Genomic DNA, 26435 nt, shown 5'->3' on the forward strand with positions numbered 1-26435 from the left:
GTGTGTGTGTTTGTTTCTGTGTGTGTTTCTCTCGGTGATGGCGTGTGTCTGTGAGTTTCATATGCTTCCTATTCTTATGATGGAGTAAGCTAGAGTACACAATGCATTAACCCTCTAATTGAAAGGCTCTAATGTCCGTTAAACAGAAAACCAACCACTCTCAATTCATGGCTCACAAGCAAGCCACTATTGGGAATACAAATAGGCAGGTTGTGGCAAATTCTGCAGTGCAAATGTTTACCCGTTTTTTTCTCTTGGGAATCACAGTTGTCAGTGGTCTGTGCTACCACTTTCTCCTGAGGTAATTTGATGCCCCCTCCCGCGCTAACTCTACTGTTACCCACCTTGCTCATCCCGACTTTAAGGACAGTAAAAGATGTTTATTAGTGCAGTCCTTAGCCCCTATTGGCTGGAATATGCAATCCTTAACAATACCCTATTGGCTGGAATAATATAATAATAAAGGCCCTGACACACCAACCTGACGGCCGACCATCGGCAGAAAAGGCAGTTGGACTGATTGGCTCCCCGAGGTCCAAAAAGTGCCTCGGAACACACCAAAGCGACGCCGTCTTGAGCGTACGTTCTGCACGTGCGCGAGACGTAATACGCTAATCTGTATTGTCGCCCAAAAAATGAAAACCGGAAATGGCGAACGCGTCACGTGGGTCTGGCTTCTCCAGCCGACCATAATGGCGGCTTGTGCGAAATACGATCTCGTATTTTACGAAAATAGTTCACTGAAACTAGTTTCTGAAAACATTTTAAGCGAGAAATAGGCCATGCAGTTGCTGAATCTGTCTGCATTTCAGATCGACAAAGGTCAGTTTAAAAGATTTTCGTCAGATTTTGAGAGGCGTTCGTCACTCATCCCGCTCGTCATTTCCGGGTTAGCACTCCACCAATCAGATTGGTCACTGAGTCCGACTGCCCGCCCTCCGACTCAACATGCCAAATCGGCCCAAATGAAGGCCGACGGCTCCTCCGACGGACGACTGCACGGAACACACCGAACAGACTTGAGTCACTGACCTCGCCAGACTGTCCGACGGACGATTATCGGGTTGGTGTGTCAGGGCCTTAAGACGACCACCTGTTTCTGGAAAAATACTTTTTGAAAAGTAGAAACATTTTAAGTAGGCAGATGCCATTATTAACATGCGTTACATGTATTTTCACATTCAAATGTAAATACAGAAACCAAATACAAGAAAATAATTTATAAATATGTTGAACTAAAGTCACTTGGCCTTTTCTAATTTCCAATGCTAGAACTTCAAAGAGAATCAGCATTAACCAGTGAATGCAGCAGCTGTGCTGTTGTAAGCTTTTATCATCATAACAGCTATGATATCAGTCCAACTAGTGCTTTATGGAGAGTCTTTTTGTTTCCTTTATTCTTTATGAAGAGATATCCCTGTTGGAGGATAAGGTAGTCAGCATAAATCCAGTATCTGTGCTGCTAGCACATGTGCTTTCGTTGAGTTCATCATTATACTCATACACTCACTTGTGGAAGCAGTTTTTTTTTCTAGCAGGTTAGCATTTTTCTTTTCAAGTTCCTCATCATGACATTCAGTTACACTGGGAATTCTTGGCTGCCTGATGGATGATTCTGTACCTAGTCTGTTTCAGCAGATCTCCTGTGTGTTGGACTGGGCTAACTAAACACTTTTAGTGCTGCCCAGCAACAGGTCACTCTGTAAGAGCAGTATGAGCCTGGTACTCGCACCATTCACATGCAAATGTAAATATAAAAAAAAAAAATACCACCTCAGTTTTTTTAAACATTATTTCCAGAAAGCAATATTGTCGTATATATGGGCTAATATGGTACATTATGTTGACCAAATGTAGTGTTTATCAAGGTGTGGGGTCAGGATGGTAAATGGATGATGAGCTGACGTTTGCTGGGTCCACACTTGGCAAGAGTAATAATATGTTCTGGAGCCCTAGATGGGACTGACTTTTCATTTGGTTTGCAAGCTTTAAAAAAAAGAGAACACGAGTCATCGACTCCAGCTCCCAACCAGGACGCTTCCTGTTTTTTTTTTGATGACTCCAAGGTATTCAAGAGTCATCCCAGACATAGTACACAAGACATGGTGCTGCAATATGTCTATAGCACTGCCTCATGCTGTTCTTTTTGCTGTGTTGTTGTACTGTTCATTTTACTGTTGCATGTTCTCTATCTATGTATGTAACTCTACTGTGTATTGAAGTGCAATATTGCCCCCAATAATTCTTAAATTACTGAAGAAGATAAGCAACACGACCAACAGTCACAGACGATAAAAGTCACCGATTGTAAATATGTAGAAATGTGTATTAAAACGTTTTTGACGCTACAGAGCTGCCTTGGTTGCTGCCTGTTTGTCTGTTACAAACGTTAGTATTAGTATACTTCACCAGAAATCCTATGCAATTCACGTCCTATTGGTCTTATACTAAGGTTTAAGACTAAACAAGTCTCACATACTGTTTTAGCCTGCTAAATAGCATGTTAGTATGGAATTTCAGACGCAACCTAAATGATGTCATATTAGCTCACCTAATGTGTGCTTCTTCTTGTGATGGGAAGTAGATGACCTGGCCACGATGTTGGCCCATTTAAAATGAATATTTGCAGTCCAGTGATGCTGATGAAGTTGAAAAGAGCCCAGATGAAAGGAAAGGAAAGAAGAGCAAAGAGCCTTGAGGTCAACCTTCTGTCTGCAGAGTGTGTCAGAGTCGGACGCAAAGGGCCTCTGTGTGTGTGTGTGTGTGTGTGTGTGTGTGTGTGTGTTCATTTATTCAGTGATTCAGTGATCTGCGTGGCCTCCCAGAGGGGGCTGACAAACTTTCAATGGGCCAACTCAGCATGGCTTTGTGCTGCCTTGCACCACATCTGTCTGCCACGGGCGAGCGTGGGTGTGTCACACACTGAGTGGTTCTGAGAGAGTGAGTCGAGGTGGGGGTTGGTACAGAGGGACAGCAGTGTGTGGATGGATGGATGGATGGGTGGGTGGAGCGAGGGGCAGATTTGTTGTGATCATGGAGGGAGGAAGACCGATAGCAACACACTCCAATGAAACAAGATGTCATGTGAGTGTGTGACAATTGACCTCTTTCCTGAGTGGGCTCTCACTACTATAGAGTACTGTGTAATTGTGTGTCTGTGTGCGTGCTTTCCTATTGATTGCAGCCTTTTGTGTGGTTTTATTATTGATCAGAGCCATGTGTCTCTTCACAGCTGAGTGATCTAAAAGAGAACAGGGCTCTGTCACACACACACACACACACACACACACACACACACACACACACACACACACACACACACACACACATTTTCAAAAAAGCTTCATTCACATTGTTAACTGTATATATATGGGGTGGCAACCTTTCTTTCGATTCCGATTCAGAGGGCTAGGATGCGATGATATAACAATTATTATTGCATCTTGACACATCAAAATTTCCTTTTGACTTTTCTGAATCGAGCCATAATCCTTAAAGAGAGGATCGAGATGCATCTAAGAATCGATTCCCCGCCCCCCTTCTACTAACATATATATATGACTCCTGGGATGTTAGAGGTATTTTTAAATTTGATTAAAATGGACACATGAAAAGATGTAAATAGTAAGCCAGTGATAAGGATGAGGTGTGTGTGTGTTTCAGTCAGGATCAAGTGATGCCAGAAGTCACACAGGCAGGCAACCATTAATTAACAAACACTTGGCTAGAACCATGCGGACATACCTTGTCGGTGCAGTTTCCAGTGTTGCTTTGTGTGTGTCTGTCTGTGTCTGTCTGTGTGTGTGTGTGTGTGTGTGTGTGTGTGTCCAGATGGCCCTCACAGATGGATGCCGTGGTCTTAGAAGAGATTACCTCCCTCTATTCTCGTCTCTGCGCTGCTCCTTAACACCGCAGGAGACCTGTGACACAGTAGCACAATTAGCTACACCAACTAGCGTAGCCTAGCACTAGTTTAGCACCACCACCTTTCTAGGTTTGTCCATGTGTGGAAAGGCTAAATGTGAGCCGGGGGGCTTTTACTGTATGTGGCTGCCCCAATGATCGGTGGTCAGAGTGAGAGGGATTGTTAAATAAAAGATGAAATTAAGGGCAGCGGGCAAAAAGTAATGTTGACTTTTGGTGTCTGAGAGAGGAAAAAGGGTTCAGGGAGATTTGGGAAAAGAGGAGGGTGGTAAAGAGACAATTGCTGCTAAGGAGAGAGAGAGAGAGAGAGAGAGAGAGAGAGAGAGAGAGAGAGAGAGAGAGAGAGAGAGAGAGAGAGAGAGAGAGAGAAGAGAGAGAGAGAGAGAGAGAGAGAGAGAGAGAGAGAGAGAGGGGCAGACGGGGGCTTTGGTAAGGACTAAATGGTTTATCAGTAGCAGCACCAATGCCCCCCCTACCTTATCCCTGTTTGTCTGCCACACATGGACAGGCAAGGGTCAACTCATGCTGTCTGCTTTTTGGCAGACCAGAAGTCTCTAGAGCAGATTAAGGCCTTTCAGCATTGAAGTGTGTGTGTGTGTGTGTGTCTTGTTGTACAAATGTATTTAAGAAGTTCAAAATAATATCCACCAATTTTGTAATGTAACAAAAGTACAAATACTTTATATTTCTGGAAACTTTTACTTTTCCTTCACTACATTTCCCCTAAGCATCTTCGGTACTCGTTACTTGCAAGAAATGTTTTTGCACGTTGGGGTGAGTCTTTTTCACACAAAAAATTGAAATGTTGTTTGAATTTGATGTTCAAGAAGGCTGTGGAAACCCTGAATAGTATGCTTTACCATGAGGAAGCCACAATAAAGTTCAGAATCAAAGTTTTGATTTACTCTTACTTCTAAAAATTAAGTACATTTAATATCAGAAAATTACTTTTAGTACTTAAGTACAGTAAATATCAGATACTTTAAGACTTTTACTCAAGTAATATTCTAAAAGGTGACTTTTTCTGGTAAGATACTTGTACTTTAACTCAAGTATTGCTTTCAAGTACTTTATACAAGACTGCTATCCACCAACTGAAAACATATTTACTCTCTAATGTTTGATTGTTGCTGTGAAAGTTCAACGTATTTAACTTGGTAAAACATGAGGTCTAGTCATCTGTGTTTATTTTACTGTGAGATACATACTTAGATACATACTTTTACTCCCTCTTTAAAGGATGATGACTATCCAGACATTTGAACTTTGATTGCCTGAGTCAAAGCTACAGATTTGCTATTTTAAGGTCCCCTGTGGAGTTTTCTTGTTTAACAAAGTTTCTACTTGCATTCAGTGATTCTCACCAAAACGTATGCTGTGTGTATTAGGCTTAAAGGAACACTCCGACTTATTGGGACTTTAGCTTATTCACCGTATCCCCCAGAGTTAGATGAGTCCATACATACCCTTCTCATCTCCGTGCAAGTCGTAACTCTGTCTGACGCACCCACCACTAGCCTAGCTTAGCACAGATCCTGGAGGTAACCGGCTCCATCCCGCCTACTGCTCCCAATAAGTGACAAAATAACGCCAACATTTTCCTATTTACGATTTGTATAGTCACAGCGTGTACAAATAACAAGGTCACATGAAACACGGCCATCTTCTAACCGTATACATACTGGGAACTATATTCTCAGAAGACGAAGCACTGCTACTCTCTGCTACTTGGGCGGAGTGATTTGCTCGCAGCACCTGAGAAGCCCCACGGTAAGGAGCAGAGAGTAACAACGGTGCTTTTCAGGTGTTGCGCTAATCACTCCGCCCAAGTAGCAGTGCCACCTTCTGGCAGTCTTCCTCTTCCCCGACTTTTCTGCTGTATTGTCGTGTTTCTTGGCACGTAAACGCCACCTGTAGGCTAGAGGAATATTGTAAAACCATTGGCAGGAATATGTACCGCATCACTCCTGCATATTTCAGTTCAATTTTAATTAAATTGTATTTATAGTATCAAGTAGCACTAATGCTTTCTGTGTGCATCTAAACGTTAAATAAGTATTTTACATGAATTGTATTTATTAACCACAATGTGTTGTATGTAATTTTATTGTGTGGTTTTATACCTGTCTTTATCTTTAAAAGCTCCCTGTTTTACATCTGGCTGGGGGACTACCGATGAAAATTAGCACTTTCGAGCTAACTCGGGCACATTTACATTGTTTTAATGTTGATTAATGTTCACTGTCCCCTTTCAAATAAAGAAATAAATCAAAATCGAAATCATAACAAGAGTTATCTCAAGGCACTTTACAGATAGATTAGGTCTAGACCACACTCTATAATATTCAAGGACCCAACAATTCTAGTAATTCCCCCAAGAGCAAGCATTTAGTGCGACAGTGGTGAGGAAGAACTCCTTATTTGTGCACAAGAACAAAAAAAAAACAAAGACCCACTCATAAGAACATTGCTGCATAGCGCTCCTAGTGGTCAACAGCTTCACAGGGCACCTTTTAAGTTGTCGTTCACATTTAATGAAACAGAATTGACAGCTCTTCTAAAGGTTGAACACGTTTCCGAAGCTTCTGTTCATAACATTATACAGTTGCAAGCCAAAAGCTGCATACTTCTTTCCAGGGATTATGCCCAAGTGTGTGTCCTCATGCTCAAGCCTTCCATCACGTCTAGGTTTGGAGTTGTTAAAGTTGAGCTGAAGGTTCAGATATAGCAGAGCCGTGTAGAGACATTAACCTTTTATATGAGAAATCTTAATCCTTTGTCTCAAAGTTGTTAGCTCTTTTGGACAGTGTGAACTTCGAGTATACATCGCGTCAGTTGTTTATGTGGGTTTATTGCCAAGATATCACTCCAGATTAGTTTTGTGAATGTATGCACTCGGGTACAGCATGTCTGTGGTTTCCATCCAAAATACAGTATTCACTGAAAAAAGTGATGTCCAATCTGGAACTCATCTGTGAGCAGTCAAGCTCTTTAAAAAAAAAACAAACAAAGACTTCCAAGTAACCCATGATGCAAGCAGTGATTTGGTAAAAGTGTCAATTTATATATAGCCTTTACATGTTTTGGACCTAACATTTATGTGTCTATACAAGTCACATACTTGCACAGCTTACTTTAAGCGTGGTTTTATAGGTTGGTGATTTAGTGGCATATCAGAAGCAGAGAGATAACTCTTGGCTCCAATTAGATGGACTATTAACACTACTGGAAAATGACAGGGGCTTCACATCTGGCTTTGAAGAGATCGAGAAGAAGACCGAAACATCAAAGACGTCTTCAAAGACAATTTATATCTGCTCACTCCTAAAAGAAAAAAAAAGCCTCTCAGGCACGGGCGACCGTTTAATGTATTTAGTGAGTAGTTAAGGAAGGAGGGAATATCATGAGCTTTAAGGCCGGCCACACACTGGCTGCGTCGCGTGAGCGTGTCAGCTGCGTGGCGTGTCCGTTTATATTTCGGCTCCCATGGTAACAGGTTAGAGCTTGCACACTGCCTGCGTGACACGCACGTCTCAGGCGCGGCTCGAGCCGCGTCGAAAACGCGCGCATGCTAGAAATAGAGCCAACGCCTATTTTTCACGCGACACGCAAGCGTGTTGGAAGCGTTTCTAGGCAAAATAGAATAGGAAAAGATGTTTATATGTCATTTTGACACTAATACATATTCATAAATGACATGTTGATGTTTGAAAGTCTCTAGGTTTTGACATAAATGCAGATATAAATGTAATTTAAAAAAATAATAAATAATTATTGATTTTTCAAATATTGCACCTGTCAATACAGAACAAAATATTCTGTAGCCTATTTTGCCGTCAATACTGCCGACATTGTCTTTGCTGTAATCAAATCAGTATATATTTATGTTTAACATCAAGTATACTGCTTGAGTGCAGTAAATCAAACATACAATGTGTACAGACAAGGCTAGCAGCAGCGCCGCGTCAGACACGTTTCTGGTGTGTAAAGACATAGAAAAATCCACGCAGCTGACACACAACAGAAACGCCACGCTCACGCGACGCAGCCAGTGTGTGGCCAGCCTAACTGATCAGCGTCTACTTCCTGACTGTTTGGTTATCTGGCACAAATTGATCGTTTTGTGCCAGGCAACTTTATCACATTGGTTATAGTCTGTCAGAAGGCACGGGCATTTCTTTGGGACCGCAGTGTCACTTTTTTATTAGAGACTGCTCTTGCTTGAGGTCAGTTTGAAGCCAAATCAAAAAAAAAAAAGTGCTGCACACTCTTTAACGGTTGAATAGGCCAAGTTAGAGCCATTGTCACCAGCAAAGATAGAAGAAAGGGGCCATTCTTGTAGTCCCCAACAACAACTGTGATGATGGGGTTTATTATTGTAAGCAGAGCCACGCTCACATTACTGATTGCTGACATCACATTGCTGTCCCAGTTCTTTAACCTGGGACAGCAAGTGTGTCCAGTGTCGTGTGTGTTACTGCATGTACAGTATGTGCGCTTTTGACACTACTCTATAATGAGTTACTCTGTGCCCTCCATACCGTGTGTATTGAGCCATGTCGTGGTTGACTGTGTTGATAAGAGGGCCTCAGACACAGGGACTGGACAGGGTCTACCCTCTGGGGTGGGTGGACAGGCGAGGACAGAGGCTATATTTAGCCATGATGACCCAGACTGTCATGCACCAGCAGCCCGACACAAACCACCTGTTAAAACATAATGGAGGATCTCCTGCACCTTATTCCCTTTAGGATACATTGCTATTAGGAGAAATATCTATGACTTTGCAGAAGTCAAAGTTACTATCGCTTTGGTTACTTACAGCAAGTAGTAGACAAATGTTTGTATAAAGTTGCAAATAATGCCAAACTAGCACAGAGGTGCTTCTTGGAAACATCCATTTTGAAAATGTTCCCTATAAATAGGTTGTAGGACATGGGAAAGAAACCAACACCGGCCACTAGTGCTGCAATGATTAGTCAATTATTGATTAGTCGATTGTCCAAAAACAATGATCAGCAACTATTTTGATAGTGGATTACTTGTTTTCAGTCATTATTTAACCGAGATGACATCTTGGTGTATGTGATCGTTTACTGAATATGTTTGGGTGCTGGACTGTGGGTTGGAAAAAAAACAAGACGAAACCAAACGATAAGTCGATAAGGAAAGTAGTTGGTTGTTGCTACCTCACTGGCCACCAGCCAAATGTTGCTACATTTGTCCTATTATTATGATGTCCTCCAGCCATTCTGATGATCCAGTTCCTCTCTTTAAAATCTGCTGGTTAAATAGTACAAGTACTGATGCATGTTGAGATGATCCAGCCAGGTCTGTAGTCAAGTCCACCTTTGTCGAGTCCAAGACCAGGACTAGTCGAGACAGAGTCAAGACCGAGTCCAAAGAGGTTCAAGTCCAAGTCAAGACCGGGTCCAAAAAACTTTGTCCAAGTCAAGACCGGGTCCAAATGAGAGACAGTCAATACCGAGACGGGGAAAAAAAAGAATCCTCTTCAAGGCCACTTACTTAACTGTTTATAATTCATGTGATGTGAGAGACAGCATATCTTCTATTAAGATGATCATTTTGCTTTATTATTTGTAATAATCAAAAAGCAAGTGCAATAAAACACTATAGGATCAAATTAAGCCATATTATATATTTTATATTTACTTAAAATATAAAATGGAAATGTTCCCATTCTTGAACTTGAATTACTTGTCCTGAAGAATTCATAGTACAAGTGCTCGCTGACATTGTGTCTGTGGCCAAAATGAAAATGGTTGAAGCCTGGTGATTGATTGATTTGATTGATGATGATTGAGGTATATGACACAGCCAGGCGTGTACCAGGCGACCAATCTCAATGCCTGTTCTAGATGGATTCTGAATTAAACTAATACCTGTTTTCTGAACAAGCACGCTTCATCAATGGTTTTGTTTTGAAGGAGGAAGTCACTTTAGAACAAAAGCATATAGTGCTGGCCTCGGTCGAGACCAACTAGAATATTTGGCGAGTCCAATGGCCGAGTCTGAGACAAGTCCAAGTCCGAATACCAACGAGTCTAAGACGAGTCTGAGACAACAGAAAAGCGCATCGAGTCCGGAGACTCAAGTCCGAGTCTGGACTCAAGTACTACAGCCCCGGATCCAGCTGGTGTAGCTGATGGACAGGAAACCCCAGCAATGTAGCAATAACTCCTAGTTGTGTGTGTGTGTGTGTGTGTGTGTGTGTGTGTGTGTGTTATATATTAAACATATATTCATCATAGCTGTATTAATGCACAACAGATGCAGGTTGAGAAGTGGAGTGGTCTATGGTTGTCACCGTGTAAACATCTGTGAAAGAATGTGTTGTGAACAGGGTGAGTGTGCATACTTAGGACACAGGGGCTTTTTTGTGTGAGTGGGAGTGTGTTTGTGCGTTGCACATTTCCTCAAACAGAGTACATGCTTGTGTTGTAAAAGCTGTGTGTGTCTCACACACACACACTTTCTGCACAGCTAATTCCCACAACACAACTATTTCCAGTGTTTATTCTTTTCTTCGGTCAATTTAGAGTTGTCACGCTGCTGAAAAATGGGGCATGGGGAAATTACACTTAATTGAATCATAAATATATCTGAAGTATTGTACACTAGCTTTACAGGCAAGTTAATACAGTTCAATTTCCCCAGGTTGTGTAATTTTAATTTGGCAATACCTGATGCCAAAATATGAGATTAGACGTGCGCGTTTGTTTTGAATATCCTACTGTATAGGTGTGTTTTGTTCGGGAAGACTGTGATTTCTTCATCTTCTTCATCCTACTCTGCGGAATCGCTTGCTCAATTTCGTCTTTTCTCTCCGTCTTCTCTCAGGGACATTAAGCCCGACAACATTCTGTTGGACATGAACGGCCACATCCGCCTGGCTGACTTCGGCTCCTGCCTCAAACTGATGGAGGACGGGACGGTAGGTTTTTTTACCACACTGCTGCTGATGCCTCCTCCGGTCCAAAGCAAACATACCAGAGCTTTACTGACCTCCTCGTCAACTCCCAGGGGTCTCCCAGGAGGAGTGTGTGGTTCAGCTGCTTGGCTGCGCTTGCACTTTATGATTCAGACAATTCTTCTAACATAAAAAAAAAAAGACAGAAAAAAAAGAAAATGTTTCCCCCAGGTGTTACATAACAGTAAAATGACAGGATGAAATACACGATCAAAGAAGTGCCTGAGTATGTTCCTCCAATGTTAATATAGTGAAGAGGTTATATTACCATTTGAACAAATAAATTCAGGGCTTGTTGGACGCTTCTTGCCACATCCGTTTTTAGACGAAAATGTCCAGAATGAAGCTTTGAATCGTGATAAGAGTGGGTGTCTTTGGTGTTTTTATCTGTATTAAAGCAACTTCCTAAATAATAAAGAGAGACGATGACAACGCGTGATTGATCCGAATTCCAACATCTGCTTTTTCTCTTCCACTGTGGAACTGTTGGCGCTTAATTCCGGCTTCAGCATAAATGTGCATTCTCAAAATGTTAAAACGGAGCTCCAAAAACACTGCGCAGACCAGGGGATTCATCCTGTAGTGGGGGGTGGGGTGGGGGGTGGGGGGTTTGAAAGTTTAATAATGCTCTTGTTTGGTTGTTGTGTTGATGTTGCTGGTGGTATTCAGCCTGTAACTCATCAGCATCATAACTTGCATTGACAAGAGAAATATTGTACCTTTTACTCCGCTACGTTCATCTGACAGCTTCAGTTACTAGTTACTTTACAAGCTTTGTGCACACAAAACACATGTAGTTTATAAAATACGATGTTTTATTATAATTTAAACTGTAACCCAACTGTACGAACAGTTTGGATCGTTTCCAGTTTCTGAAACGTGAGGATTTTTCTGCATTGAGTACTTTTAATTTGAATACTTTAAGTACATTTTACTGATGATACTTACATACTTTTACTTAAGTAACATTTTCAATGCAGGACTTTTACAGAGTAACAACAGATTAACAGAGTATTTTTTTTTTTTTTTTTTTACAGTTTGATATACATACTTTTACTTAAGTTGTGGCCGGGTTGGATCAGTGGGTAGAGCAGGCACACATATACTGAGAGGTTTATGCCTCGACGCAGAGGTCAAGGGTTTGAGTCTGACCTGTGACAATTTCCTGCATGTCTTCCCACCTCTCTCTCCCCTTTCTCACCTAGCTGTCCTATCAATTAAAGGCGGAAAAGCCCCCCAAAATAATATTTAAATACTTTTACTTTTTCCACCACTGTTTGTAATGTGAGATTTTGCCTCCTATGTGTCATTTTCAAGGATTTTTTTTAAGTGCTGACTTTTGTTTTGTCCCCCTGCTAGGTCCAGTCCTCCGTGGCGGTGGGGACTCCAGACTACATCTCCCCAGAAATCCTCCAGGCTATGGAGGACGGGAAGGGCAAGTATGGTCCTGAGTGTGACTGGTGGTCCCTGGGAGTCTGCATGTATGAAATGCTGTACGGCGAGACTCCTTTCTATGCAGAGTCCCTGGTGGAAACCTACGGGAAGATCATGAACCACAAGGTGAGCCGATAGAGCTGCTTCTCCGTATGTGTAAATCAGGGTTTCCGTGGGGTCTTAAAAAGTCCACAAAAAAAAGTCTTAATTTCAAAATTTTAGGCCTTAAATTAAATTAAATTTGCTGAAGTATTGTGTTCTAGTCTTAAATAGGGCTGTGTCAAAAGGTCTTAAAAAGCCTTAAATTTGACTTGGTGAAACCTGTAGAAACCCTGGTCAATTTGCATGTCAACACATTACTGAGAAATACCAATGCTGTAGTAAAAGAGTTTTGAAAGATAGGATGTATAAGCATAAAGTAGAAACAAAGTGGAGGTAGGAAATGTGCCGGTGTTGATACTGTACATGTATAGCCGATCTCTGTTGCCTGCCTCTAATGCATTGCATCACATTTTGCACAGGAGCGGTTCCAGTTCCCACAGCAGATAACAGACGTGTCGGAGGACGCTAAGGATCTGGTACGCCGGCTCATTTGCAGTCGAGAGCACCGATTGGGCCAGAACGGCATTGAGGACTTCAAGCACCACCCCTTCTTCGTTGGTACAGTCTGACGGCACATTTGCCAATATGTCTTCCCTTGGTTCAATGTTGCTTCTAATTCTAATATAAATATAGAGCTCACATGTATTTTTTTTTTTAAATCTAGTTTTTATCAAGTGCGTATCAGCTGGATTTGCTACCTCTATCATTTAATAGATTTTTCCATGAAGATTCAGGGCCCTATCTTGCACCCGGCGCAAGTGTCTTTGCTAGTTTAAGACCGACGCAGTTGTCAATTTCCCGTCCAGCGCCCGCGTCGTTTAAATAGCAAATGCACCTGCGCCCATCTGTGCGCCCATGGGCGTGCTGGTCTTACAGGGAGGTGTGTTCAGGTGCATTCTTGACGTATTGCTTTCTTGAGGGCAGCGTAAAGTGATCGCACCATTGACCAACAAAAACCTGGTCTAAAGTCAATAACGCAGCATTTCATTGTTGTTATAACAGCACATTAGTGAAATGAGCCTAGGCTCGTGCCACTATGCTTGTTACACACACAGGGCACGCAGCAGCACACAAACATGCAAAAGATAAAAAAAATGTCATCAGGTTAACTGACAGCACTAATATATATATATATATATATATATATATATATATATATATATATATATATATATTCATTGAACATTAATATTTTAGATGTTATTTATTTTCCTTTTTTGGAGACATGCCTTTTGGGTTTGACAAATTTCCCCGACATATTCCTTTTTACTCTTTTTAATGCGTGACGCTTTTTGTGTCTTGGTTTTTGTTCAAATAAACAAATTACTGTAGTATATTGAAGAATAAAGGCCGTTTTATCAGAAGATAATTTTTTTTTTGACCCTAATAGATACATTGTTTGACTTTACAGTATGTCTCTAAACAGGTTTAATACATGAATACAGTTTCAATAAATGTCAGTTTAAGGTATCCAGAGTTCATAGATGTGTGCCTGTATTATGTGCTTATTAATAAGGGAGTTATGGATCATGCTGTGTTCTTATTGTGACCTCTCTTGTGTTCAGGCATCGATTGGGAAAACATTCTTACATGTGAGGCGCCGTACATCCCCGAGGTCAGCAGTCCTACAGATACCTCCAACTTTGACGTGGATGATGACTGCCTGAAGAACTCGGTACGGGGGTTGGATTCACATTTGTCTTACAATCGCGTATATTAGACGTGACAAACTCACTTCTCTGTCATGTTTTCTTGTGATATTTCAGGAGACCATGCCCCCTCCCTCTCACACTGCCTTCTCTGGCCACCACCTGCCCTTTGTGGGCTTCACCTACACCAGTAAATGGTAAGTGCTACCACGGCAACCAGCAGAGGTGGAAAGTAACAAATTACGATTACTCGAGTTACTGTAATTGAGTAGTTTTTTTTGTGTACTATTACCTTTCAGAGTAGTTTTTAAAATCTGTAATTTTACTTTGACTTAAAGCTACGTTGTGTAAGAATTTCTCCCATCTAGCGGTGAAATTGTATATGACAACCAACTGAATATGACTTTCTAGCCCCTCGTCCTACGGCGGCCGAACCCGACATTAGCTCTTAGTATCTCCATTGTTTACACGCAGCTGTTCTAGCCACTCCAATATTGACTTCGGTCTTGTTGCTTTGCCTGTCGCGTTGTCGTTTTTAATTCTCTTTTTTGCTTCCCTGGCGAGTAATCTCCCCCTGGCATTCGTCACGGGGCCACTGAGTGTAAGAGGGCGAAAGGCGGAGGTATGCCCCTCTTTGGCTAATGTATATTAAAGATGGTGGCGCTACATGGCGGCCGTCATTCGAGCGAGTCGCTCGTATGTATTCTGAATGATTCTGAATGTCAGATTCTACGCTTACGAGAATACTTTGATTAGTTAGTGGAAGTAATTACGCGTGAATGAGCACATATTTGTGAAAGAACAAAGGGTTTTTTGCTAAGAATCAACTCAAAAGAATTACACAATGTAGGTTTAAGTATGTTTTGTTTGAAGTATTGTACTTTGCTACATTTGAAATCAAATCCGTTACTGAGTAAAAACAAAAGAAGAAAGAATAAAGGTTTCTAACGTTGTTTTGGCAAAATATCTGTCAACAACCTCAAATCAAAAATGGTTGTTGTCGCTTTTTCTGTTTTGATTTTTTGCTTTTTTTCAAGGTTTTGTTGCTTATTTTTATTTATTTATTTGTTTACTTTTTGACTGTGGGCCCTTAACAAATCGCAAAAGACTGATTTAATTAAATAAGATATTAAAATAGGTATAAATATAACAAAGTATGTCTCAACTAGCTGTTAAAAAGTAACTAAGTAACTTTTACTTTGAGTATTTCATTTATATCATTTTAAATTAACTACTTTTACTTGAGTAGATTTTTATACCGGTAACTTTACTTGTACTTAAGTAAAAGTTCATCAAAGTAATTGTACTTTGACTTCAGTAGAATATTTTTGTACACTTTCCACCTCCTGGCCACCAGATATATAAATAGACTGTACATAAAAGGTTATTTTTAACCGCCGCCTAATTTAGACTTTGGCGTTGGTCATTTTGTGTCTTTTTTTTTTTTTTGAAAAGTCTTTCTTCCCACTTCATTATTATGACCATGATTAGGGGATCTTTAGTGGACGGATGAAATGAAGCGAAGGCACTATTTTCCTCCAGTATTTTTTTTCCAGTTGGCAAAATTAAGATCATTGTTATCCATTTTCAGCACTTCAATAAAGACAGATGAAAAAAATGTGTGGCACCTTATCACAATCCAGCATGATATATAATTAGTAATCACACCGATTTTCCCGGCCAAGCCTTGTCACTGCATAGCATTGAGGCGTAGGAGTGCTGAATTAGCTTCCATCCCTAATAAGGGGATGTTCAGGACTCGCTGTAGAGCTTCATGAGAAAGCAACAAACCCACCACTTACTTTCTTATCTCTTCAAGGCTCAGTGATAATGGTCTTTTCTACTCTTTCTTTCTCTCCTCTTTCCCCCACTCTGTCTCTCTCTCTCTTTTTCTCTCTCCCACACTCCCCATCTTCCTTTATGCGGCTGTCATTCCTTCTCCCCCCCTCCCTCTCCCCCTTCTTCCATGACTCAACATCCTCTTGTCTTTCAACTCATCTCTATCTCTGTCGTCCACTTCCCTTTCCTGTTTCCTCCTCCTCCTGCTGTTTCTCTGTCATTTCTCTCCGGCCTCTCCCCCCTCCCTTAACGAAACACTTTCATGTTGATTTTTCTAATACGGTTTAAAACCATTATTCCCATTTTGAAACTGGCTTTTTTCTCCCCTTATCATTCAACCTCTCTGCCTTTTTGATCCACCATCCTCACTCTTGTTTCATCACTGACCCTCACTGCTACTGTTTCCATGTCTCCTACACCTTTCTCTTCACTACCTAACCTTTTTTTCTTTCCCCCCCCCCATCTCCCACCCTGTAGTACCCTATCTGACCGGGCTTGCCTGCGACAGCTGGCAGGGGAGCCGGGTAAGGCAGGCCGGGACCAATTGGACCTGGATGTCCAGCGAGGCCTGGAGGACAGCCTGGCCACAGAGGCTTATGAGAGGAGGATCCGTCGCCTGGAGCAGGAGAAAGTAGAGCTGAGCCGCAAACTCCAAGGTAAGGCTGCCGGACAACGTTTCTCCTTGCAATTTGAGGCTGAGAGGGAGGAGACACATTAGTGCATTCATTCTCCTGTTGTCAGAAGGTATGCTTAAAGAGTTCAGATTACCAAAACATGCACGCATACATTTACTCTGACATACATACTAGAGGATGGATACTCAACCCGAGCCCGACGGGACCCGATGGGCCAGTCTGGGTTCGGACAGATATTTAGAAATGATGTTCGGGTCGGGCTCTGTCACATCAGCGCGACATGATTGGGCCACTTGTTTGCGCGCCTGTGTTAACGTGCACGTCATCTGTTGACATATCCGAATGCCTTCCTACAGTTGCTTAATAAAAGCTTTCCACACAAACAAACGTACATGTGTCATTAGTATGAGAAAAAAATGGGATTTTAACTGTGTCGGGCTCGGTTACTGCTCTGTCGGACGCGGGCCGGGCTCGGACAGAAAAATGCGGCCTGATCCGCACTCTAATACATACTGTAAACCCACACTGTTCTGTACATTTAGTAGTCTACGTAGAATGTGTGACAAAAAGGAACAACAAGGAACACATAACTAATGCATCTCCCCTGACCGGTTGCAGAGGCGACTCAGACGGTGCAGGCCCTGCAGCACCCGACAGGCGAGGGCCCCGTCAGCGCCAACAGGGAGGTGGAGATCAGGAGTCTGAAGAGTGAGATCGACATCCTCAAGAAGCAGATCGCTGGTCAGGATTTTTTTTTTCTCTCTTCATTCAACAGCCTTAGGGGTTTGAATTCAGCTGCTACTCACTGACTTACCAGCCTAGTTTTAAGTTTGGGAAAACTCTAAATAGAACTTTGAATTTGTAAAACCTTGGAAACAAACTAAGACAGCCACTGTTAAATTGTGTGTCTGTTAAACTTGTGCGTCGGTTAGGAAAGAGACTGGGCTGCACACCCTGCTCGCTGTCATTGGCTGAGGGTTAAACCCCTACGGGCCTATTAGTCTATAGACATAGTTCCTTAAGGATAATACTGCATAATATACCTTTAAGTGACGTTTTATTAAATTTTGAATGTTTCTGTGTGTGTGTGTGTGTGTGTGTGTGTGTGTGTGTGTGTGTCAGAGTCGGGCCAACTTGAGAAGCAGCTGGAGGACGTGTCGTTGGCGCGCAGGGATCTGGAGGACTCATCCAAACACGCCAAGACTCTGGAGAAACAGATGAGGAGCGTTACACAGGAGAGGGATGACATACACAAGGTAGAAGCAGTATTGTGTGTGTGTGTGTGTGGATTTGTATTTTCCTTATTTTAGTAGCAGATGCTGTGCCCCTAGTGTAGGAAACTCTACTAAACATTACCTATAGTAACAAAAATTAAGCACTTGTTCTTGACAGCAATACTTCAAAAATACTTCAGTTGAGGGGCGGCCTCTAGCTCACCCCGTAAGAGCGTTCGCTCCATGTTGGCTGAGTCCTGCAGCGGCGCGGGTTCGAGTCCGACCTGCTGCCCTTTGCTGCGTGTCATCCCCCATCTCTCTCCCCTTTTCATGCCTACCCACTGTCTCTATGTAATAAAGAGAAAAGCCCCCCAAAAAATAATCTTTTAAGAATACTTCAGTTGTATATTTTTACTTTGCCAAGACATGACAACAATTCCACAAAAGTGTGTATTTGAATGTGTGAAGTTACATGAATAGCTGTGCCAGTTCCAATGTGTTTAATACCGCATACCTCATCAAAAACATTTTTTCTTCACACAAGCACTAAGCCCTGCCTGGTAGCTGTGCCTACAAACACAATGATACCAATGTTCAAAATATGAAAGACCAGGAAAAAAAAAAACCCCGATTGCTTTGATTTTGGTGCCAAAAAGTCAAATAAACGCCTTGCTTATATTGAGATGGATTTTCCTTGAAGTCACTGTGAGAATCTAAATGTTGCTCTACGCTCTCCCTTTTTGTTTTTCTGGCCAGGATCTCGCCGAGTCCAACGAGAAGCTGAAGTCTCAGGCAAAAGAGCTGAAGGAAGCCCACAGCCAGAGAAAACTGGCCATGCAGGAGTTTTCTGAGCTCAACGAGAAGCTCACAGACCTCAGGTAGGATCACTTCCCCTCAGACCATTTCTCGCAACCACCACACCTACACTTCTTTTTTTTTTTTAATTTTTAATATAATAAATTTTTTTATGTCCAAACTGTAATTATTGTGACCATATATTTGCTCAAGGTCCATTTCATTGTTTTGTGACATTGTGACTGAACTTTTCACCCAGGTCGGTGAAGCAGCGTCTGGCTCGCCAGTTGCGCGACAAGGAGGAGGAGATGGAGAGCCAGACTCAGAAGCTTGAGGCGCTTCGCCTTGAGGTGCGGAAGTCTGAGAGGGCCAGGAAAGAGGTAGAGTAGTCTCCCTGTGGTTGCTAGAACACCCTCTTCCGTCGCCAGTGACTGGTTGGTGCACAAAATGGCGTCTGTGTATTGCCCTCATATCACATTTCTAGAAATAGTTCTAGATTTCCATGATTATTTATACAGTAGATTAGAAACAATGTTGCAGTGGCTGTATTTCAGTTTATAATGTGTTTGTACACACTTGCAAGAACATGACCTTTTGGGTAAATTTCCAGCAATTCGGAGTAACACAGCACATCATAATTTCCTTAGGTTAATACGCAGCACAATACAGTGGAATAAGGCCACAAAGTATATATTTTTTTGTGTATTGGTGCAGTTATGTGTGGTTGGAATTTTTAACGTGTGCATGTTTTTGATGGGATTTTATAGGTTACGATTGTATTAACATGTATGAAAAAAAGGGTAACACTTGAAGGTATCTACATAAGAGTGACATGACACAGTCATGACACATGAACCCTAACCCTAACCATAACTTGTCATGACAAAAACCGAATGACACTAGAAGAAGCGTTATGTCATAAACGTTTGACTTGTTTATAATGCTTATGACATGTTCATGACAGTGTCATGTCACTCTTATGTAGATACCTTCAAGTAAAGTGTAACCAAAAAAAGACGCCTACTTCTGCTCCTGGTGGGTTGAAATTAGGGCTGCACGATATGAGGAAAATACGCGATAATGTTGTTGAATATCGCGATAACAATATTAACGTGCGATGAATAAACCGATACTAAAGTGTGCTCAGTTTAGTCTTTCTGCTGCTTGCAGTATTCTGCTAAAATTCAACAAATGGCGCGTTGAATTTAAAACAAACGAAAGGAAATCCTTTCCAACATTCTTTTATTGAGCAAAGTTAAACATTGAATTGAATATAAAAGGCACCACTAAAAAAAGAATGACAGCTACATTCATACAAGGACAGTTTTCTGCTGTTGATTTTCTTTCCACTAACACAAAAAAAATCTCAGAGTCTTTCGCGATGTGTCGCAGCATTCGCGATGCGTGTATCGTGGCAGTTGATATCGCGATGACAATACAGAAAAAAAAAAGATATATTGTGCAGCCCTGGTTGAAATAGGTGCATAGGGGAAACAATGGTGTATGATGTGTGCTTGCATCCAATCACTGGAGTTTATGTGTGAATCAGATGGAGGTGCAGGCGGAGGAGAAGACAGCGGAGGCTCAGAAAGAGAGGAAGCTGAGAGAGCGTAACGAGCAGTATAGTCGACAGCTGGAGGAGGAGTTGGAAGGGCTTAAGGTAAGCGTGCCAACAAACACAGCCGAACATGGACCTGTCCATCCACAGAGTCTCTGCGCACTTAGCGAGTCTCTGTGCACTCCTAAAAGTTCAGACCCGAAGTATTTATACAGTTGAGCGTTTGCTCTGTACTTACACAAAGGGCCCCGGGTGTTAAAACAACATTGAAATGCTGCGTTATTGACTTTAGACCAGGTTTTTGTTGGTCAATGGCGCGATCACTTTCCGCTTCCCTCAAGATAGCAATACGCCAAGAATGCACCTGAACACACCTCCCTGTAAGACCAGCACGCCCATGGGCGCACAGATGGCCGCAGGTGCATTTGCTATTTAAACGCCGCGGGCGCTGGACGGAAAATTGACAACTGCGTCGGTCTTAAACTAGCAAAGACACTTGCCTCAGGCTTTGCGCTGCGCTTCGCCAGGTGCAAGGTAGTCTTAGGCTGCGTTCACAGGGAAACGGCGATCGGGCGATTCTTCGCAGGGTTGCGCGTCAATGAAACGGCCCATTTGTTTGACGTCCTGTTGTGTTCTTTAACCGCCCAATGTAGCACAAGTAGACTTTATATTTCACAACTACTGTTTTCCGTCAGATCGTTTTATAGAGCTCGTCGTTTCCGACTGCACTTGAAGGCAGCTTCATTTCCCGGAGAGAGAAAAGAGACGAGCGAGACAGATCGACTGTGCTTTGTTGTTTGGCAAACATTCAGCTTTTACACGTGCTCCTGGACAGTTCATTTCTTTTCTTTCGTGTTTTAAAACTTTCTTGTGGCAGCGATAGAGGCGTTGAGGTTTCCTGTTTCCTGTACAAGTCTGAGACAAGTCTGATCGTCGGTTACATGATTGGCCACTGCAGCGTGACGTCGGGTTGCGTCTCCCAAAAGTTGAGTCGGTCTGAACTTTTCGCCGCAGGACATTTTTTGCATGTCCCCCTAAACGCACTACCCCCATTAAAAATGAATGGAAAGACCTTTCATTTTTGCCGCACTGTCTGACGGCCGACGCAGGCTGTTTTGAATGGCCACTTATTGATCCCATTCACACTTCTCTCTCCATACCTTACTAATCTTTATGTCTGCCGCTCAACCTCACCAACCCCACTTTTACTCCGTATCCCCCACCCACCCAGCTGAAGCAGGCCGGCTCCTCTGCCGCCCCGGCCTCAGCGGACCAGACCCAGGAGGTGGGCCGCCTGCGGGGAGACCTGGAGAAGAAAACGCTCCTGTACGAGGAGGAGTTGGCACGCAGGGAAGCGCAGCACAGCTCGGAGCTGAAAGCCCTGCGCAAGGAGCTGCGGGACGCTGAGAGCCAACACCTCGCCCTGCAGAAAGAGATCCTGATGCTCAAAGACAAGCTGGACAAGACTCGCCGCGAGAGGTACTTTATCACTTTTGTCTTTCTTTTTTTCATCTGATCAAGGCAAATGTTTTTTTCCCTCTTGTGTATTTTTGGTGTAGTGGTGTCCAATGTCCTGGCTGTCATGACATTATTTTTGTTTTCTTCATTGTCCTTTCCAGTGATGATTGCATCAGGTAATTACACTTATATTGGTATCAGTGTGTAGTAACCGTGACTTAGTGTTTTGAATAGTTCATCTCATTTTTGGTAGATGATAATATTGTTAGAATTTAATAGTTGTGTTTCCCCTAGCCCAAGGAGAGAATAACCCCATTATGCAGGTAACTTTCTCCCAGGGGTTCTCAAGTTTTTTTCATCCCTCCAAATTGACCTCCATTTCACAGGAGATGCATGAAGATTCAAGGCCCCGTCTTGCACCCGGCGCAGCGCAAAGCCCGACGCGGTTGTCAATTTCCCGTCCAGCGCCCACGTCGTTTAAATAGCAAATGCACCTGCACCCATCTCTCCAGGCCTCTCCATTTCTGCCCGCCAAGAATACAAAGCAACCCCGGAGTTTTCAAACCAGAACAGGGTCAGCAGCGTTTCCAAATGTCTCCGTTTCAGGGGCTCGGAATCGCCGGCGTACTGTGGACGCGAGGCGTAAACGTAGCAGAAGATATTCAATATTTGAACGAAAACATAGTAGTGGGGATGTAGCCTGAGCCGTACAACTGGAGCTGAAAGCAACTATCCAAGCAGGCAGTGGCAGTGCTGCTGAGATGATCAATTGTTATTTTACTCATTTAGGCTTACATAATCTAGGGTGTATTTCTTAATTCAAACAACATGGCGACTTCGACTACCACTTGTTTATTGTACATAATACTGTGGTCTTGAATGGTAAAGTAAGTAAAGGGCGAAAATGGTTGAATTAGTAAAAATAAAAATCAGTCAAAATGTGCCTTTTCCAATATTAAATACCAAGAAGTCAGTTGTTTTTCTGCAGCAGACCCCCTGGTAGGCACTCAGGGGGACCTGATCCCACGTTGAGAGCCGCTGGTTTAATCAAATATTTAATAAAATCTTGTTTTTGAGGAGAGAGCTTTCGAGCTTTGTTTTTGTACCCTGTAGCCTAACTTTCCTGCCCGGTGTTGCTGACATTATTGTCAAAGGGCTTTGTAATTCATTTTTAAACACGCCGCTGTATCAGGTTCTAACTGCATTAATGTGTTTGGGCTGAATAATGTGAGCTGGGTCTTAGTACCAAGCCTTTGATTTAGGTTTTAAGGAAATGTGTGGAGCCAAAGGCCCACACACACACACACACACACAAAGGTAGGGGGATAGATGAGGCATTCTGAGGGAGATTGGTGTACACTCAGTTGTATTTTCACATTTGTTTATACTCGGTTGAATGCTTTTCCGGTTCAGGAGGCTGGAAGGCAGAAGAGTAATTCCACAAAATCAAAATGTCTGAATAAAGAGAAAGATTGAGATTGGATTTGCAGCTGTGAATTATGGTTAGGGAATAAATGTAAGTTTATACAATGCCACAAGTTTAACAATCTGTGTGTGTGTGTGTGTCTGTGTATGTGTGTGTGTGTGTGTGTGTGTGTGTCTTGTATCTGTGTGTGTGTGTGTGTGTGTGTTGTGCGTGTTTCCTCCAGCCAAAGCGAGCGGGAAGAGTTGGAGACGGAGAACAAGCAGAAGTACGACAGGGAGAGAGTCCTGCTCACTGAAGAAAATAAGAAGCTGTCCAGTGAACTGGATAAGGTAAGACATTTGGCCACACAGACACAAAATAAAACAAAAATCGCATTAAGAACACACACGTTTAAATCAAGTCCGCTTTTCTGTCTTGCTTTCTCAGCTTTTTAGTGATTTGTTGACCTCTCTCAAACACACACACACACACACACACACACACACACACACACACACAGGCATACACGCAGGCATACACATTTCCCTAACCCCAGGTAACCCCCACCCTTTCATCGCATTCCTCCCTCCACCCCCTCTCTCCCAGCCATGCCAAAGACATCACTGTTCAATATCCCCCATCAAACACCCTGTAGCCTCCTACCCGGTCAGATGGAATAACTCTCTGGATTACGCTCTATTGACTTTGGAAATCGCCCTTGGAAGTTTAAAAAGGCTCCCAATTTAAAATGATGTCTTAGAAGCGGGAGGCATTTTGACATATGGAATAAAATGTCGGAGTGTTGTTTTTAAAGTCTGCAACTGATAACGGAGAAAAAAAAAATATCTTGATGAAGTTGAGAGAATATGGATGTGGGTGCCACTGGAATGATAACACATGTCACTCTAGTTATTTAATGTGTTTTTATGTTATTTCACATTCTAAAAAAAAAGGAAAATCATATTTATAAAAGCTAAAGCACTCAGTTTAGATTTGTCTGTGTGATTTGCTTCTTGGCCCAAAACAGTTCTTCAGTACATTTGGATTGTGTGAAAATATTATCGTTTGACTGCTGGTCTTATCTTTCAAAGGAGGGACTGAATATCAACAGTGTTTGCTTAGTAGCAAAAACAGGCCGCTCCTTCTTCAATTATGTCTTTTTGTGCATGTTTTCAGTAAAGGAAGGCAAACATCTGGAGTTTAATTTTCACTGTTAAACTCAAATTGGTGAAGAATGTGGAGTGATAATGCAGAAAGAAACGTATTGCTATAGCAGTTCAGCCAGACATGAGAAACGTTTTTGCTGCGCGTTTAGAAATAAACAGGAGATTTTCGTTGCGTTCTTATCCGAAATCTCGCTCTTTTTTTCTGTAAGGCTTGTTCGTACGAGTCCTGCAATTTGGATTTACCAAAACCCTTTTAAAGGTGCTCTAAGCAATGTTTTTTTAGGTTACAACATTTTTTTGTCACATACAGCAAACATCTCCTCACTATCCGCGAGCTGCCTGTCCCCTGAACACACTGTAAAAAAACTAGAGATGTTCCGATACTGCCTAAAATGCTGGTATTGGTATCGGGAAGTATTGGAGTTTATGCACCGATCCGATACCACGTAATCTAAAGAAAATCTACGTTAAAGTAGTTTATTTATGTTCTTTTTCCGTTATAATGGACTGTCAAACTGGATAATAAAAGAAAGTTCTGTGGCATTCATTGTTTGTGTTTGTTCATGTTTCAAGAGTTAAAACCTAAGCCAGACTGACAACAAAGATATAAATAATATCACATCCATACAGGGATGGTAGTATACAATTGTTAAAACATAATAAAATATATGACACACTGGTATCAGATCGGTACTCGGTATCGGCCGATACGCAAGTTCAGGTATCAGAATCCGTATCGGGAAGCAAAAAATGGTATCGGGCCATCTCTAAAAAAAAAACACGGCCTCTGTAGACAGCCCAGGCTCCACAAACGCCAACAAAAACAAACTGCGCCAACCTGCACCACCAAACATAACAAAACAGTGTTCCAGCGTTCCAGCCAATAACCGACAACAAGGATTTGGGGGTTGGGGCGTTAGTGTGCGGAAGCACGGAAGGGAGGGGGAGGGGGAGGGGGAGGGGACGGGATGAGGAGGAGGGAGGGGCGAGCTAGCCTCGTTTTGTTTGAAAATACTTTGAACATCAACAAGAAGTGCCGTCACCCAACATCGCTTAGAGCACCTTTAACTCCACAAACTTTCCAGTAAAATATTAGTTAAAAAAAAAAAGCTTGTTGTCGAACCTTTCAGTAAATTTCGCAAGCCATGATGTGCCTCCCACTGATAATGTAATAAATCATTTTACTTTTTATTTGTTTATTTTAATTTTAGTTGATGGCGGTTATGCATTATAGTTCTCAAGTAGGCCTGTCGCAATATGCAATAAATCAATTAATCGCACGATAAATAAAAATGAGCTCGATCATTTTTAAATGGAAATTACCGCGGCCGTAAAAATTTCCATTTTATTTATTGTTTATTGTGGATATTTAAAATGTCTACCAGTTCCAGTGTTAAATATTCTTTAGAAATAAAAGTTTATTGATCTTTGAAAAGGTGTACCTGCAGTATTATGCCATTATCATTATATTAGATGAAAATGGTCTCAGAGCGACAATATTATCGTTTATCGCAATCATTTCTGGGACAATTTATCATCCAGCAAAATTTGTTAAACAAATGTTTCCCCCTGGTGAAGAAAGGCACACTCTCTGTACATCATTTTTATGACAGACCTGCTACTTGGGATTTCTTGGTGTCTGATGGTCACTTCCAAACAGGTGCAGACATCTTGAGTGATTTTTGATTGAGTGATTTTTTGTTTTTCTTCATTTTGTGGGCTTTTGCCCAAAGACTTACAGCACATGCTGAAAAAGCCGACATTTATTTCACCCCATGTTTGTGTTTATTTCAGCAGCTCCGAGTCTTTTCCAACAACATTGTTTTATGACTTGGACTGTCCTCACCGATATTTCAAACATTTGTTGGCAACCAGGAATAGAAATCGCAATTGCAAAACAATATAAAATTACTGTTTTAGCATTCACATTACATCACAGTCTTGACAGTTGCAACAGACCAAAACAATGTGCCCACAAAGTAGGTATTTAAGCAAACAATAGGGCAGTTTGAGACCTGTAATGATGTCACGACTATTAACATCTTCACACACCTCTCATATTAAAGGATTCAGGAAAACTTTAGAGATTAATCACCCTGTGTGTGTGCGTGTGCGTGCGCGCGCACGCAAGTGTGCAATCCACACCTTCTTAGCAGCACTGTAGTCGAGTGTGGTTGAGCATCTGGGAGTTGAATCATGAAAACATTCATAACCTTCAACAATACAATGATTCATTTTCCATACTGAACCAGTCATCACGTTCAA

General features: G+C 42.0%; 1 protein-coding gene across 9 annotated transcripts in view; it reads left to right on the forward strand.

Annotated features, from left to right (window-relative positions):
* Positions 1 to 26435, forward strand: part of cdc42bpab (CDC42 binding protein kinase alpha (DMPK-like) b) — a 103331-nt gene that overhangs the window by 52939 nt on the left and 23957 nt on the right. For 5 of the 9 annotated variants that reach the window (XM_036005366.1, XM_036005368.1, XM_036005370.1 and 2 more), the window contains exons 6-19: positions 10786 to 10879; positions 12275 to 12475; positions 12871 to 13009; positions 14017 to 14126; positions 14218 to 14297; positions 16417 to 16595; positions 17193 to 17315; positions 17697 to 17830; positions 18545 to 18666; positions 18843 to 18963; positions 20133 to 20243; positions 21373 to 21620; positions 21761 to 21775; positions 23249 to 23354. In XM_036005366.1, the coding sequence (XP_035861259.1) occupies positions 10786 to 10879; positions 12275 to 12475; positions 12871 to 13009; positions 14017 to 14126; positions 14218 to 14297; positions 16417 to 16595; positions 17193 to 17315; positions 17697 to 17830; positions 18545 to 18666; positions 18843 to 18963; positions 20133 to 20243; positions 21373 to 21620; positions 21761 to 21775; positions 23249 to 23354 (1783 nt within the window). The remainder of the gene's footprint in view (positions 1 to 10785; positions 10880 to 12274; positions 12476 to 12870; positions 13010 to 14016; positions 14127 to 14217; positions 14298 to 16416; positions 16596 to 17192; positions 17316 to 17696; positions 17831 to 18544; positions 18667 to 18842; positions 18964 to 20132; positions 20244 to 21372; positions 21621 to 21760; positions 21776 to 23248; positions 23355 to 26435) is intronic. The other 4 variants (XM_036005367.1, XM_036005371.1, XM_036005374.1 and 1 more) reach the window with 2 other exon arrangements.

The sequence above is a fragment of the Sander lucioperca genome, chromosome 9, assembly GCF_008315115.2.
Source record: "Sander lucioperca isolate FBNREF2018 chromosome 9, SLUC_FBN_1.2, whole genome shotgun sequence".
NCBI lineage: Eukaryota > Metazoa > Chordata > Actinopteri > Perciformes > Percidae > Sander > Sander lucioperca.